Source organism: Rattus norvegicus, chromosome 7, assembly GCF_036323735.1.
Source record: "Rattus norvegicus strain BN/NHsdMcwi chromosome 7, GRCr8, whole genome shotgun sequence".
In the NCBI taxonomy this organism is placed as follows: Eukaryota; Metazoa; Chordata; class Mammalia; order Rodentia; family Muridae; genus Rattus; species Rattus norvegicus.
This window is the reverse complement of record NC_086025.1, coordinates 88,800,512-88,816,219: the sequence shown is the minus strand read 5'-3', so window position 1 is coordinate 88,816,219 and position 15,708 is coordinate 88,800,512. Positions and strand designations below refer to the sequence as shown.

At 42.4% G+C, this 15,708-nt stretch overlaps 1 protein-coding gene across 3 annotated transcripts in view; it reads right to left on the bottom strand.

Annotated features, from left to right (window-relative positions):
* The window catches only part of Col14a1 (collagen type XIV alpha 1 chain), a 215,113-nt gene that overhangs the window by 10,720 nt on the left and 188,685 nt on the right, over positions 1-15,708 (bottom strand). For all 3 annotated transcript variants that reach the window (XM_039079204.1, XM_039079205.1, NM_001130548.2), the window contains exons 43-45: positions 11,803-11,838; positions 10,848-10,914; positions 7,767-7,955 (exon numbers count right to left, since the gene is read on the bottom strand). In XM_039079204.1, the coding sequence (XP_038935132.1) occupies positions 7,767-7,955; positions 10,848-10,914; positions 11,803-11,838 (292 nt within the window). The remainder of the gene's footprint in view (positions 1-7,766; positions 7,956-10,847; positions 10,915-11,802; positions 11,839-15,708) is intronic.

The window sequence follows — 15,708 nt, the reverse complement described above, 5'->3', positions numbered from 1 at the left end:
AGTCTACAAAATTTTTAAATAAAAATGTGTTAAAAAATCAACAGGACTTCTTTTTGAATAAACAAACACATTTTGTGTATAAGGAGGCTCATTTTGTTTTCCCAATTTTTCAAAGAACTTCAGAAAAGTCAAGCTATTTTGCCATATTTACCTAGTAATCGAATGCCAATATTAAATCTTTTTTAAAAAAGGAAGTTGGAAAGGCCAATGCATGTGTCTTTTCTATATATGCTTTAGCCCACCTTTGAAATGTGCATTTGGAGTACATTCATTTCATCATTAAGATATTTACTTTTTGAGATGCCACATCCAAAAAACTACAAAAAATAGTTTGTCAGAGCTAAACAACTTCAGCTTTGTCATATGAAGTAGGATTTGTTATGTTTCCTGTGCCCTGATTTCTTATGTTCAAGCCCTGGAAAATCTAGAAAAAGGAAAGGTATGGTTTAATAAAAAGGAATTCCTTCCTCTCTGCCGCTGTTCCTCCTTCTTTCCTTCCCTTTCTCCTGTTGGAGACCCGACTGCCCCTACCTGGTGTAATGAAATCTCCTTAGAAACGATGTGGACTTGAGACGTGATGCTAGCATCACTCACCTATAGCAATGGTTCATTAATGTGCTGTCTCCCACTCAAACACACTGTAAAGACAACAGCATAGGCTTCCAATTTGATCATGCTGCTAGAAGGATTGAGAAATAGCAGCCCCAAAGCTAGCCAACAAGCAATCAGCGCCATGCATCATCTAAGATTTATGAAAGAACTATTGAATCTCAGGCAGCCCAGGGAAATAAAACATACATTCTTTGACGAGGACAGAGTCTCCTTGGCGAGATAGAATTAGCAAAAGTGAAATCATTAAAAACCCAAGGCATGACAGTCTGTTCCACCTGGGTGCTAATGGTGCATGTCACACACTCATGGGGACGAATCAGTCGGTTGATTTATTAAAATATGTTTGGAACTGCTGTCTAGATGGAAAGATTTTTAATTTTTTAAGTAAAAAAATTATATTGGCTTTCATGGAGAAAAAGAGTCCTTTATACTGCTTTACAGCTTTTGTTATGGTTGCAAAGGTATAATTTAATCTGATTTCAATTTGACAATGGCCTTTTTTTTTAAACCTTCATGTGTTTAGAGAATGGTTTTGTCTTGATTACAATGCATCTCAGAAACAGTGTTGCAAAAGATGGTGATGCCTATAAAAATATTTTTCTATCGATCCTGTCTTATACTTCCTTGAGATGCTTAAACCTCTGTGTATTCTAAAAAACTACATCTATAATTAAATGATATTAAAGGCTGTAAGAGAGAAAAACACACAAATGAAGGGTGAAAGTTGGCCCACTAGAGTGCCCTTTCTTATGCCTGGCTTTAATCTAGGAAGGTGCTGAATTAAATAATGACTCATGATTTTGTCTCCCTCCAAAATGGACTTAACTTACTGAACTTACTCCCCTGTATTTCAATATGAACTGTGCTTTCTGACTCCCACCACTGGTTCTGACAGACAGAGGATGGGAGAACTAAAAACTTGAATTTCTGAGATTAAATCCAGAAAGACATTGTGAACTCTATTGTTCCCCACCAGCTCTGCAGAAAGTGATGACTATGCTATGAGCCCCTGCCAGGGAGAGTCCCACGTTGAGAAAATGAGCCCCTTGGCCATCCTGGGCACCAGATGCCCTGTGAGGAAGCTTTTGGGAACTGGTTTCCCAGCCAAGCTCAGCCTCTGCTTGCTTACAAGACTGTTTGACATTATATTTTCCACTTTAGACGTCACTGTGGGCTCAAAGCTTACAACTGAACACTAGTCCCTTGGAGAAAGAAAAATTAAAATACAAAGAAAAGAGAAAGAAAATCCATCGCTGAACATCTTAAAGAGACAGTACATTAGGACAATACCATCAGACTTGCAGAGAGAGGACTTGTTCTAAAGGGAGTCCAAATTACACTTTATCTCATTACATGAGAAGAGGGAAGCCTATCTATATTCACCTCTCAAGAAACGCAAAGTGGGGAGAGAAAGCAAAATGTATTTCGGTTGATTCTTCATAGCAATGGAAATAAATAACACGTGCCACACTACTGAATATCAATGGTAATAAAAATGATCACAGGAAGACTTACATGCACCTGCCAAGCAGCAAATCATAACTCACTCACACACTCTCTCTACTCAAGCTGATAAGTCCCATGAAGGGACTTTCCAGAACCAAAGCAGGATACATGGACATTAAGAGTTTTCCCAATGATCCTTTCCATTGTGACAATCTTGGCTGAGCGTTACTGTGATGCTGACATTGATAACCAGCACCGTCTGTCAAATTTACCTGAAGCTTTCACAGCTAACTTTTAAACCACAAGAATACTGGACACAAGAAACCTTCCAGCATCAGATCTGGATCTATTTTTGAACAGTTTATCACCTTTGTTACAGACATAGGTTATTTTAGTATGTGGCAGCAATCCCTGCCTTCATGCCATTTCTTGGTTTCTTGGATGAACCCACATTTACTGGTGGCATCTGAGCAAGGTCATGTCCTTTCACTTGTGTTTGCTTGGGGGCATTTCCTGATCAACCACTGATGTTTATGTGGAAGTACAGTGTGGCATATGCATGTCTAGGGGAAAAGAAAACCCTTTCAGTGAAATATAGATCCAGGTCCTGGTCCACTTGTTGTTCTGCTCAATGACTTTGAACACTTAATATTACATATTTGTTGCACTTTCATCACCTAAAATAGAGCTTTGTTGGGTGGAGTGATGCACATCTGTAATCTCAGCACTTCAGTGGATCGGGAGTTCACAATCAGCCCCAGCTACATAGCAAGTTCAAAGCCAGCAGCAGCAACAGCATGAGTCCATGTCTCAAAACAAAGCAGGCTAGAGTGATAGAGTCAGCAGGCTGAGTCAGTAGAGTTTCCTTTGCAAACACAAATATCTGAGTTGGATTCTCAGAACTCATAGAAGAAGGAAAAAAAACAAAAGGAAGAGGGAAGAGGAGGAGGAAGAGGAGAAGGAGGAGGAAGAATAAGTGGTGGTGTGCACTTGTAATCACAGTACCAGAAAGGCAAAAACAAGAGATCCCTGGAGTTCACTGATCAACCACCTTAACCTACTTAGCAAAGCCAGTGATGTGTCTCATAAAAGGGGTATTGGATAATACTTGAGTAACAACAGCAGTTTTCTGGCCTTCACTCATACCTGCATACATGTGTGCACCCCAAACACGTGCATGTACACATACGCGCACGCATGTGTGCGCGCGTGCGCACACACACACACACACACACACACACACACACGAATGGATGGTCTAATATAGGGCTAGAATGCACACACACACACACACACACGAATGGATGGTCTAATATAGGGCTAGAATGCACGTGTGGGCGAGCACACACACACACACACCATGCATTCATGCACATTAATCGAGGGTTGCAATGTACTCAGTTAAACATCTTTCTAGCAGATGGAAGGTCCTGGATTTGACCTTCAGCATCACAAAAATAATGGAGTTAATCCTGATCTCATAAAATTTTTATATTTAATAAAAAATGTGCTGACCAATAGCACAGGGCATGTGTTCCATATTTACCAACATTCTTTCATATCAAAGTCCACAACTGCATCTTTCTCTAGATCCTGAAACCATTTACTTTCTACACATTTCAAGGCACCTGTCATCTCCCCAGCCTATAACCTCAGTAGTATTTCATCCTCCTTTCATCTCTGAACCATTCCCAATTTTTGGATGAGGTCCTGTGTGCTTGGTCCATGACAACTATTGGCAGAAGTGTTTGATGCTGAATGTGTTCCAGCCACAAATAATAGTATTACCTCTCACATGGAGAAGCTACAAAACCCCACAAAATCTCTGCACTGAATAAAACTTTGCTGATTTATTGTAGAAAACACAGCAAGTATGAAATTCAGTTTTAACTGAGAGAAAATAAAAAATGAAAATACTGAGTTCGATGGTGCCTTTGATCCAACTATTTTTGAAGAATCATAGGAATTAGAGGAATTGTCAATGAAGTAAGAAGTTAACAAGTTTTATTGATTCTTTCTGAGTAAATTAAAAAGATCTCATTCCAAGTAAATAATTTATTTCAAGCAAATGAAGAAACTCACAGTTGACTTGGTTATGTTCTATTTTCAATTCAAGATACCAGTGTGGGTATGAACATTTCAACAACTGGAGTAAGAAATTGAACAGATAAATTGATTATCCAGGAAATCTATTTTGGATCACCCTAGTTAGTTACCCGAGAGGCCAGAGAGTTCAGAAAAGCCAAAACATGACTATGACGTTTAAAGGAAGAAGGGAAGAAGGTGAAGGTTGATCCTGATCAAAAGAGCCCACACCCAAGGGCAATGCAGGGTGTTATGAGAGGAACTAAACAAGGAAAAGAAAGGTTGGTCCACAGACAAACAGTTTTCTTTGGCTGTAGAAGGTAACAGAAAGCAGATGGGAAACCAGGCTATACAACAAAAGCACACTGCTGGGCAGAATGGGGGCCCTGCAGTTCTGAGTATCAGCAACCGTGGAAGCCAGTAAGCATTGGTGTGTGTGAAGAGAACATCAGCTTGTCTCCGAATCTTCATTCTGAGGATCCTCTGTATGTTACAATCTAACTGAAAAGAGAGCCCACAGGATATTGTTCCTCATAAGTAGAGTCAGACTGTCAGAGGTGAAATGAGACAGAGGGTCAAGGAGGAGACAGAGAGACAGATAGCCAGAATGAGCAAAAAAAGTCCCAGTGTTAGTAAGGAGAACTGTGGAGAGCCAGCCCTCACTGCTTAGAGACCAAGGCACTGTCTGTCATTTTCTTCTATTCTCTACATGCAAAGAATGTTTGACAGGCTCTCAAAGGAAGGAGTTAAGCAAAGATACTATTCCAAAGTAGTATTTTAAAAACTGAGATGATAAAATCCAAGATCCCCTGTGATGGTTAGTGTGTGAATCTGACACAACCTTGGAAAGAGAGTCTCAATGAAGGGCTGTCTAGAGCAACTTGGTCTATGAACATTTCTAAGGGAGATTGTGTTGACTGCCTTAATTGATGTGGGAAGTCAATCTGAGAATGGGCTGTATCTGTGCCCTGATTTGAGTTCTTGACTATATACGAGTGTAGGAAAATAGTTGAGTACGTGTGTGTGTGTGTGTGTGTGTGTGTGTGTGTGTGTGTGTGTGTGTGTGTTGATTTCTCCCTGCCCTTGACTGTGGATGTGGAGTGACTAGCTGTTTTAACTTCCCACTGCTTTGACATCCTTGCTGTGATGGACTGTCACCTGTGAGTGTGATCTAAAATAAGAACCCTTTCTCCAGGGTTCTTACTCTGTGAAAGGACTAAATTACTCTGTGAAAAACTATTTTATCACATCAACATAAATGAAACTAAATCATACACACCCACACACCCACAAACCCACACACCACCCACACACCCACACACCCCACACACACCCACACACCCACACACCCACACACCCACATGCCCACTGGCCTTTTAATGAAAGAAGAAAGAGGAAACCAGAGTAAGCATGTTGTTTCATGTCTGCAGCTTCATATGTTTGCATGGCTGCCATTCCAAATCTCCCCCCCGCCCCCGCCCCCGCCCCCGCCCCCGCCCCCGCCCCCGCTCCTGCCCCTGCCCCTGTGCCCTTTTGCTTTGTTTTGTTCTGGGGACTCTCTCTGTAGACCAGGCTGGCCTCAAGCTCAACAATTCACCTGCCTCTGCCTAAAAGTGCTGGGATTAAAGTTGTGGGCCAGCATGCCCCACTCACTTACATATATTTCTATATATTTTACTGTACACCATATTTTTTAGACGCTTGAAAAACTACAGCAGAGAAACCAAGTGTAGGGCTTCTAATGAAAAGTTGGCCAGCTGAGGAAAGCTGCGAGCCTTCCTTCAGCCTCAGGAGAGAGAGCTTCACTTGAATCCTATGCTGGAGACTATCTGTCACCCATGTTTCTTTCACTCTTGCTTTCACAGTTTTTATACTGATGAGTAACAATATTTATTTTTCCTCATTATGAAATAGTGCTCTCTTAAGATGGTATTATATAGCATAGTTATAATTATAATTGATACAAAAATTTATAAAAAACTCCTGTTTTTTATTACTGGTCCTGCTGTTGGCTTACTTGAGCCTTGTTTGGCCTCAGTACCTACATATGCTTCTTTTCATATAAAACTGTAGAGTCAGGAGAACAGATGGCTGAGACTTCAATTTCAATTCAGTTGCGGGCGCGGGCGCGCGCGCACACACACACACACACACACACACACACACACACACACACACACAAGTAATGCCATGGAAATTCGTATACTCAGTGGTGTCCAGCTACCATTTGAGAACTCCTGGGTGATTTTCCTCTGATATAATCACTCAGTCCATCTTGGAGTATAGGAAAGACTCAGTTTGGCAAGAGCAGAATACAGATTTCCATTAAGAGCAAAGACAACTTGTAATTTGCTGAGAGTGGCTTGGGTGCTGGCTCTATATTTTGTGAGTCACAGTTTCTCTAGCCTCAACACCCTTGAAGAGTGTCCTGCTGGCACAAGTACATCCCCTTGGATGGCCAGATCTTTGGCATGTTGCAAGGGCATTAAGCCCTTCTTTCTGATTTTGTGCCCTGAATGATAATAATCACAACCAGATCATAATTGATGTGACAGGCATAGAGGAAATGAGGTTCAAAGCGTTGTGCACTGCCAGTCACGACATGCTGGCTCTTATGCTCAGTAATCTAGTTGTCAGCTAATGTCAGAGGCACACAAAACTGGAAGTAAGGGTATCACATGTTCAGGGGTAGCTATATTTCCGGTCTTGGGTGATCAATATGAGGTCCATGCACAGGAGAGGATTAACCTTGCACTAAGAAGATGCACAACCAAGGGGAAAAGGATTTTTTGAAAGGTAGAAAAATAAATAATATGTATGAAAATGCAGAAGTGGAAACACACCTACCAATTCAGTGATCATGTGATTTCTGTTTTTAAGCTATCACATTTATATGGTACTACAGCCCTGTAAGTAAGGCTCAGAGACTATCACAAAAAAAAGTCCAAGAAGTGAGAGACAACCGTTGCAAGACAGTCTTCTCTGGATCCGACAGGGATGCTGCACCCACGAACTGTCAACAATATGGTCGCCTGCACAAGACCACGTCAGCCAACATACAGATATGGATGAGGGGAAAGTTAACAAGGCCCTACCCCTAGATGAAGAGCTACAGGAAGTGAATGGCTGCCATGGAAGAAGAATCACTTTTTTCCACTCATGAGCTCCGTGACAGGCGTCACAATCCTAGGTTGTCAGCCTTAAACAGAGGTCCACACGGGCAAGGTAACTGGACTTGGTAAATTGCAGGTATCTGTGTATCTGTATACAGGTAGAAGAGTAATTGCAGACGAGTTTGTGAATCTGAGAGGGTGAAACGGAGGGACAAAGGAGGAGAGGGAGGTGTAGGAAAGACAGAAACAGTGTACTCACATAGACAATTCTCAATTAAACAAAAGCCTCGGAGAAATGAGTTAGGGCTTCTGGCCCTACTGTGTCACACAGTAGGTACACTCTGATAAAAGGAATGTTGTTTCGTTGTCCCAGTCTCGGGGCATGTAAGAAATTTAGTGAAAAGGGTAAAATTAATTTTATTCTTTATTTCAGAGTCTGTCACTGTATAAACACCATGGTCACGCTCTGATTGACTGTCCCCTTCTCTGGGAGGAAGTAACCCTGCTTACCTCGTTCTCCTGGGGTTCCTGGCACTCCTGCATTTCCTGGGAAGCCTGGGGCACCTGGGGGTCCTTGTTCTCCAGGGGTTCCAGGTGAACCTGGTCTTCCGGGCTCTCCAGGAGGGCCCTGGATGGTCCGGATAGATGAGGACTGGCTGGGGATTTGGTTGAGGATGGCTGTGTACCTGGCCATGTGACCTGAGCAACAAGAGATGAAGGAACTGTCACACAGTTAAAGGGGAAACTGGAATGCTGCACTTCGAACCTCCAAACAGCTCCATCGGATGTCCACTGAGGACACGACACACCCTTCTGAGATAGGCTCGTGTGTAACTTAGCATTTTTGCATTTTTCTCCTGGATGATGTTAATGGCTGGGCTATGATTCAAGTCCCATCTCATGTGTTTGGAATTCCACAGTTCACATCAACGTAGCAATAAACACCACTGAACAGAAGTCATAAATTTTACACTCACCCTAACATTTACCTGACCCCTGAACTCTCACCCTGCTGCCTTTCTCTGTAGCAATTTCCCTCCACATTACTTACTTGACTGCGTTCCAATCCCCGAAGCCTGCTCCACCCTCTTGCTCTCAAGGCCTGTCTCCACTCAACTCTGGTTGCCAAGATGGTTTTTCAAGAACCTTTGCCTGTGTCCCAGCTGCAGGCTGCCCTTGTCCTAGGCTTACAACAATAGTAATAACAGCAAAATCCTGTTGCTCTCTCATAACGCCTTAACTCAGTTACGTTTGGAAGAACACATTTTAACAATTATAAGTAATGCCCCAATACCGTAATACTTCATTTCCCATCATCTTCGAAGGTGACATTTCCCCCACAGGTGACCACTATTCATCTCCATGTATTATTTTGGTGTGTAAGGTCACCCATTCTTTTGTGGCTTTGGGGGGGTTGTTTCTGAGAGTAGGGGGTCTCACTTAGGATTACAGGCATGCATCGCTAAGTTTGCTCTGGGTGGTGTTGGGGATTGAACCTAGGTCCTCACACACAAGACTAACTGGAAGACCTCTTCAGGTACATTCATTTCCCTCTAAATACTTAAATCTAAATGAAAGCATTAATCATATTTAGGAAGCACATGTAAATACATCCAAAGCCTTCTTTCCTTAAATGGCGAACTACAAGTGTGATCGAGTACTCTCTCCTGATTCAGTCAGCTAGCACGTCCTCTGCTGTTTGAGCAGGTGAGGCATCTGTCTTTTTTCACTCCCTTCTTTGACAGGAGCTGTTGTTCAACACTTCCACAGCTGTCATCACTCTCCCCCACCTCCATTTCCTAAACTCTTCTTAACATAATTCTTGTGATCAACTAAGAATGAAAACCCAGCTGACTGAGGTTGTGTGGAAGGACACACACAACCAGAAAGCGGTTCATGGTGGGAGCTTCTGTAGCACAGGGGATAACAGAGCTCTGTTTAAGGAGACAGCCAAGGTGCAGCAAAGGCTGCCATTTCCTCCTGTGACTGACAGGCCCTCTCTATTGCATAGATTCCTTTCAGACCTTGTCTCAGTTCTGACCCCTCCAGAAGTCGTTCATCAGAGTCTGAGAATTTCGAAGGGAGAAAACTCTGTACTGGGTCCTCAACTTTTAAAGCATGTGTTAAATAGTCACATGTTATCTGAGGTTTTTTCCTATAGCAAAATAAGGTAGCAAATACTGTGTGTAGGGAGTCTTGTGAGGATTTAGCCCAGTGCAATTTCATTCAAGCTTAGTCTTCTACTCATTTTCATTGCCCATTTGAGATAAGAAACCTTTGAAATAATGAAGAACTTATATGAGCTTTGGGAGTATCCTGCTCTAAAAGTTACTGAAGTCCAATTTTTCCCTTGTAGAATGTATTGTTTTTTTAAGATCTTACTTTGTCACTAATGGTAACTATTTTGTCTAATTGGTAAATGTTCTCTTACACACACACACACACACACACACACACACACACACACACACACTTACTGTGGGCACCATAGAACTGGATAGAGACATAGCCCACAGAGGAAGACAACTGTGTTTGATGATGGTAGTTTTGTCCTCCTTCTGTACTGATATTGTTGCCAGAGTGAAAACCCACAGCTCTCCATCTGTACCTCCCCAGGGCAGGATGTGGGGTTATCCCAAAGGAACAGGTGGAATTCTGAATCTTGCCAACAGACCTTCTTGGCACTTGCTGGGCTCTACTGGCCTGAATCCCAAACTTCTCTGGGTTAAGTAAATACACAACCCAGAGGCAGATAAGGAAACTACTCAGAAAATGCCATCCTGGGTGCAAAAGGTTGCTATCAGTGTGGGGAAGGGATGGGCATTAGAGCCTGGCTTAGAGTTGGGTGGGTCTGAGAGAAATCGTTGTTTTTACTTGGCTTCAAATAGTCTGGAACTAAACATATTAGGCCCACCCTAAGTAACCTTGTGGTTAGATTTTTGAGGCAAAATATATAAAATAAGTAGGCATGTGTACAAAATGGGTGAGCACAGGAATCTGTTGTTGAAATAAGTGCTGTTGAAATGTTCTGGTATGATTTTGGGAATGATGCCCAACTGTCATATCGGATGTCACAATAATTCTATGTGTGTGTATATGTGTGTATGTTGGCATCCAGCCTAAGGAATCAAAGGAAGGGCCTTGGGCTAACCAAAGGCAATGGCTATCACCTGGCTAAGAAAGGAAAAGCGATTAAAATCTGTGAGCCAGTAGAAACAAGCACCAGGGTCATCTTGGTTCTGACAAGGTCTGGTAGTCTTCAAGAACCCATCCATTTGATGGGGGAAGGAGAAATGGAAGATCACAGTAGTTAATTAAATATGCATATGCAGATCAATTAATTAAATATGCATATGCAAATCAATGCTTCCTGAACGGAGGACTTGGGAGTCTGGCTCCTCTGCCCTCATTGTGAAGCTCTGGGGAGAGCTCTTAGGCTGGTAGGTAGTTCAGAGAAGGGATTTGTACAGCTAGGTGTACGCAGCAAGTCAGAGCACTGGAGGAGGCTTCCTTGGTCTCTCTTGTCCTGGGAAGGGAAGCATCCTTTGGACAGAAATGCGAGAGGATCTGGGTGACCAGCACTGAACTTACTCTGAATGAGCTGCTCACATACTTGACGAGCCACTGCCCTCACCATGGCTTGAGACTGCAGGTCTCCCTGGGTGGGAAGGAAGTACATTCCTCAGACATGGCCATACAGCAGGGACACAGTCTGACCCACTGTTCCCACCAAGACTCCAGGCTCCTAGCAACCGGGAGGGCTAACCACTATGGTTAATGCAAGAGACAATTTGCACCTAGGATTTAGTCTTTGCTTATTAGATTCATGAGCTCAAATAAATATTTTTGGTCCCAGATTCTAAAAAACATTAACAATATCTAAACATACTCATACATATTTAATACCTTCTCAAGTGATGGCTCCTTTAATACTAGTAACAACTCATAGGGAAACAGTTAAGACCATGTTATAGCTGATCAGCTTTAAACACATTGCCTAAGTGGTCACAGAAATAACCCGTCGAGCCTGAGACCAGCACTGCTTCCACCACAACCAAGAACACAACTACACTAGAAGCCTCCCAGATTCTACAGAGAGTCAGTGGGCACCAAATTTAAGGTGATTTCAATTTCAAGGCCTGATCTTTGATTCTCTCCAACCACTGTCTTCCTTCGTGCCAGTACTATGTCCTCAGGAAAAGGAGAGTCCTACGCCACTGGCTGGAATTCGTACAAAGCCATCCACATCCATGATGACAGTCTTCCACATCCATTATATTATTTCCAGCCCAGTTCCACTTTATGAGCTTAAGGAATTCCTCAAGGAATGGAGTCCGAGGTCAAGGAGCTGGATGACAGCAGCTATACAACTAGGAATCCTCTCCTGGCCTCCAACCCACCCAGATGTTTCCCCATGAATGTGCTTCTAAATGAAAGACTTCTGGATCAGCAGTGAATACCACAGGTGGCAAGGACCAGCCTCCTGAGGCTTAGGCAAGGGCTATGTGCAACCACCTATAGCCCGAAACACCCTTGGACGACTTACTCGTTCACCTCGCTCTCCCTTTGCTCCAGGGACACCCTGTAAAAGTGAAGGAGAAAATTCAAGTTATTTAAGATGCAGCGCTCACCGACAAGTCATGAGAATATACCTCTCCCTAGCTGACAGAGGCACTTCTACCAAAGGTGGTGAAAACCAGAAATGGTAATAAAGCAAGGAACAACCTGAAGTCCCACTGTGCAGAACAGCCTATTAACACCCTCTCCTCCTCTGGACTTCACGCAGAGGTGTGACAGTTTGGAGCTCCGGGAGGAGAATGGAGTAGCGGTACCGCTGAGTAACCTACATTCCTATCCTGTTATCCTTCGCAGCTTCCTACACAGAACACCACACAGTGGGCTGAACTCTATACACTGCTTTGTATTGATTCCACAAACACCTTCTAAGAAGTTTTTTAAATAAAAGTTTTAGAAAAGCATATCTATAAGAAATGTAAAGAACTCCACTGGATCCAGCAGTTAAAGGAAGAGATGACATCTATGAAACCCCATGGCCTCATTCCTCTGCCTCTGCTGTGATGGCATGAGTCTCCCCGAGTCTCTACAACACCGGGGCTCATGCGTGCATGCGTTCTCAGCTGAATTCTTATTTAAAACCATGGCTTTGCTACTTTTGACAATAAGAAAATTTACTGTTACTGTAAAATATTTATTGAGAAATAAAGTTTTCAGTATTCCTGCTCAACAGGGAAACAAATGTCCTCAGAAGGCAGTCATATTTCTGTGTCAGCTTCCAGGCAATCCGGCGACCTTTCTGTAATCACTCCCAGAGGTGTAAATATTGTTTCCTGAAGTTACACAAGTCCAAATTTCTGGATTCACTTCATAGGGTCCAGGGAAACAGAATGCTATGACTTGTAGTGTTTGTGGATGTTGGCAGGGGGAAAGAGTCTTCCCCAGTTGATTTCAAGATACACACACACAGTCATAGGTGGAGTGCACAGGGGAAGAGAAACCAACAGTGACCTCTCCTGATCAGATGGCAACAGTCCACCATTGCTGCTTTCTCTTTCCATCAGAGGCCATTAATTGTACTACACACACACACACACACACACACACACACACACACACACAAGTGTGCACACCCACAGAGGCATGCACACATGCACACGTGTACATGCGTGCACACCACTCCTGTTAAAACATGCATTTCCTCTCATGTCCTCCTGTGCTTGGCATCTCCTACCAGGGCACTTGCAACATTCAGACCTCCTTTCCAGTGCACCATGCACACAATCACTGGTCTCTCTCTACCCAGAAGCCACCAGCATACAACTGAGGCAACCCAGTGACTTGACTGGAAGCAGCACTTCTAAATCATGTAGCGATGCTTAAATGAGACAAAGTCCAAGTCTTAAGTAAGTAAATAAATAATTGATACTTTGGTCCCAAACTCCCTATCTCGTGTTCCTGAAAACTCTACCTTCTCCTTCGTACAGAGCCAGTCCTTATAGATAGGAAAAACTGATCTGTGAGAAAAGGGTTAACTGTAGACCGTGTGATTTCACTGTCATCAGCAGGGATATTGTAATATAATGCTCGGTTTGAGAATTGAGTCTCCAGCACTAAATCTTTATTACTGTATATGTTTCATGGGTTAATTCCTGGATTTCGTGGAAAGAGGTTTTTAAAACTACCATATACTCTTTCTTCTCAAATCAGGGAGACTGATTACACAAATCCTTGCATAAAGTTGCCATTCAAACATTTGGCTATGTCCAATATTAAATTGGATTCTGGGACTGCCATTTATGCAAATGCCATTATGAAATGCAAATGCCCCAAATTTGCATTTTCTTTTATCCTGCCCCCCCAATGATAAAATATTAATTATATTTTTGACAATAATTTTAAATTTATCCTTTGGTGTGTCATCAGATAATTTTCCAAGATTGCAAATTAGATCTAAACTCAGCTAAGCACAAGAGAATCGTTCTTTAAAACACACATGCACTCATATGTATCATCACAGAATCTTGGTACTGACTATACAGTGCTCACTTGAAAATGTCTTCAATGTTGTGTATATTTGAAAATTTGTGGGCTGCAGAGATGGTTCAGCAGCAAATAGAGCATAGGACCTGGGTTCTCATAGGCTGAATCAGCTGTAACTCTAGCTCCAGGGAATACAGTGCCCTCTTCTGGCCTCTGTAGGCACTGCACTCATGTGCACAAACCCACAAACATATACACGTCATTAAACACAAAACTTTAAAATATCTTTTGTAAATAAGAAGAAGGAAGGGGAGGTGGGCACAAAGTCTCGTCTTTAGCCAAGGAGTAACAATTGATAGCCTCTTGGAGAGAAAGACTCCATTTTCTCTAAGAGTGTAGCCTTTGGAAAATTGGCTGTACTCCAGTGAATGGCTACATACCAACTATACGTGAGCAGTACAAACTGGGGAAGTTTTTTTATTTTATTTTAAAGAAGGCACAGAGTTGGGTGGTGGGAAAGTGAGAGTGGATCTGGGAAGAGTTGGATGGGGGTATGAATATGATCATTACACATATAAAATTCTCTAAGAACTAATAAAATGAAATAAATAAAAAATTTTTAAGAACAAATATTTGGGGGAAAATGTCAGACATTGGCTTCTTGCTCCACTTAAAGTCTCAGAGTTTCTTCCTAAGCCAGAACCGTTCAATGAAGGGGTCTCTAGAGAAGAAGGCTCACAGTTTATGATCTCATGACATGCTGATGGTTTGGAAATATGTGGACAACGTTTGTAAGAGGATTCCAACTTCTAGAAAGAAAGCAGCTCCTGGTTGGCATGTGAGCTCCACAAGGCTGGGTCTGTGTCTAGCTAAGGGATTTCCATATCCCCAGCTCCAGAGACTGCCTGCAACATGGCAGGGACTCAAACATGCATGCTACCAGAATGAATGGATGGCCACGCTTCATTTCAAATCTGCTTTATTAGCCAATCTGTACTTTGTTTCAACTACCTGGATCGAGAAGCACCAGAAGACGAACAATTGAAACACACTAGAGTGCATTGCTAGAGGGTTAGAAAAAGTGTTAATTCTTTTTAAAAATTGCCCACTTCCACAAGAAAAACTTGTTTGCAAAAACAAGGTTTACACAACTCTCCCTCTCACCTTCCCTTTCTTTCTAGCCTAAATTAATTTTATAAATAAGTGCACAATCCATGCCCTCCTTCCTTGCTACTTGGTGTCTCTGATTTCCCAGCAATCACAGAGAGGTCCTGATGGGGACAAGAGTTACATATGATACTACTGTGTAAAGAGGAAACAACTTTGGGTTTTGATACAAGCCAAAAACCAGCAGTCAAAAATAAATAATTGATGTATTCAGGAATTGTACATTTTAATGATGAATACTTTCAGTTTGCCCTGGCCAGCTACTGTTCTGGGTATGTCATATGCATTCACTCAGTTAATGCTTCCCCTTCCAATAGCCTTATAAGTTCATTATTTTTGTCCCTATAATATTCCTGTGAAATCAATTCATGCTGTCCTTATAACAACTGCATGAGACAGTCCCAGTTTACAGATTAGGAAAACCATGCACGGAGAACTTAAATCATTTGCCCAAGACCACACAGTAAGGGACATGGAAGAGCTAGAATTTAGGGTGAATTTGAGGTCTCAGGTTCTCTCTGTTGCTTGGCTAGAAGATGCTGTTCATAACAGCCACGCGCCAGAATCCCCTATTCCAATAAAGAAAAAAGTTTCCTAATGAAGACAAAAACAAGTGGGCATACTACACCCACACACACCTAATTCTAGCGATTCAGAATGAAGTCATTTTAAAATCGGTTTTGAGCCAGACATGGTGGCTCACACACCTGAGGCAGGAGTATTACCCTGACTTCAAGCCCAATCTGGGCTATACAATGAGATTTGTGTTAACAAACAAAAACACAGA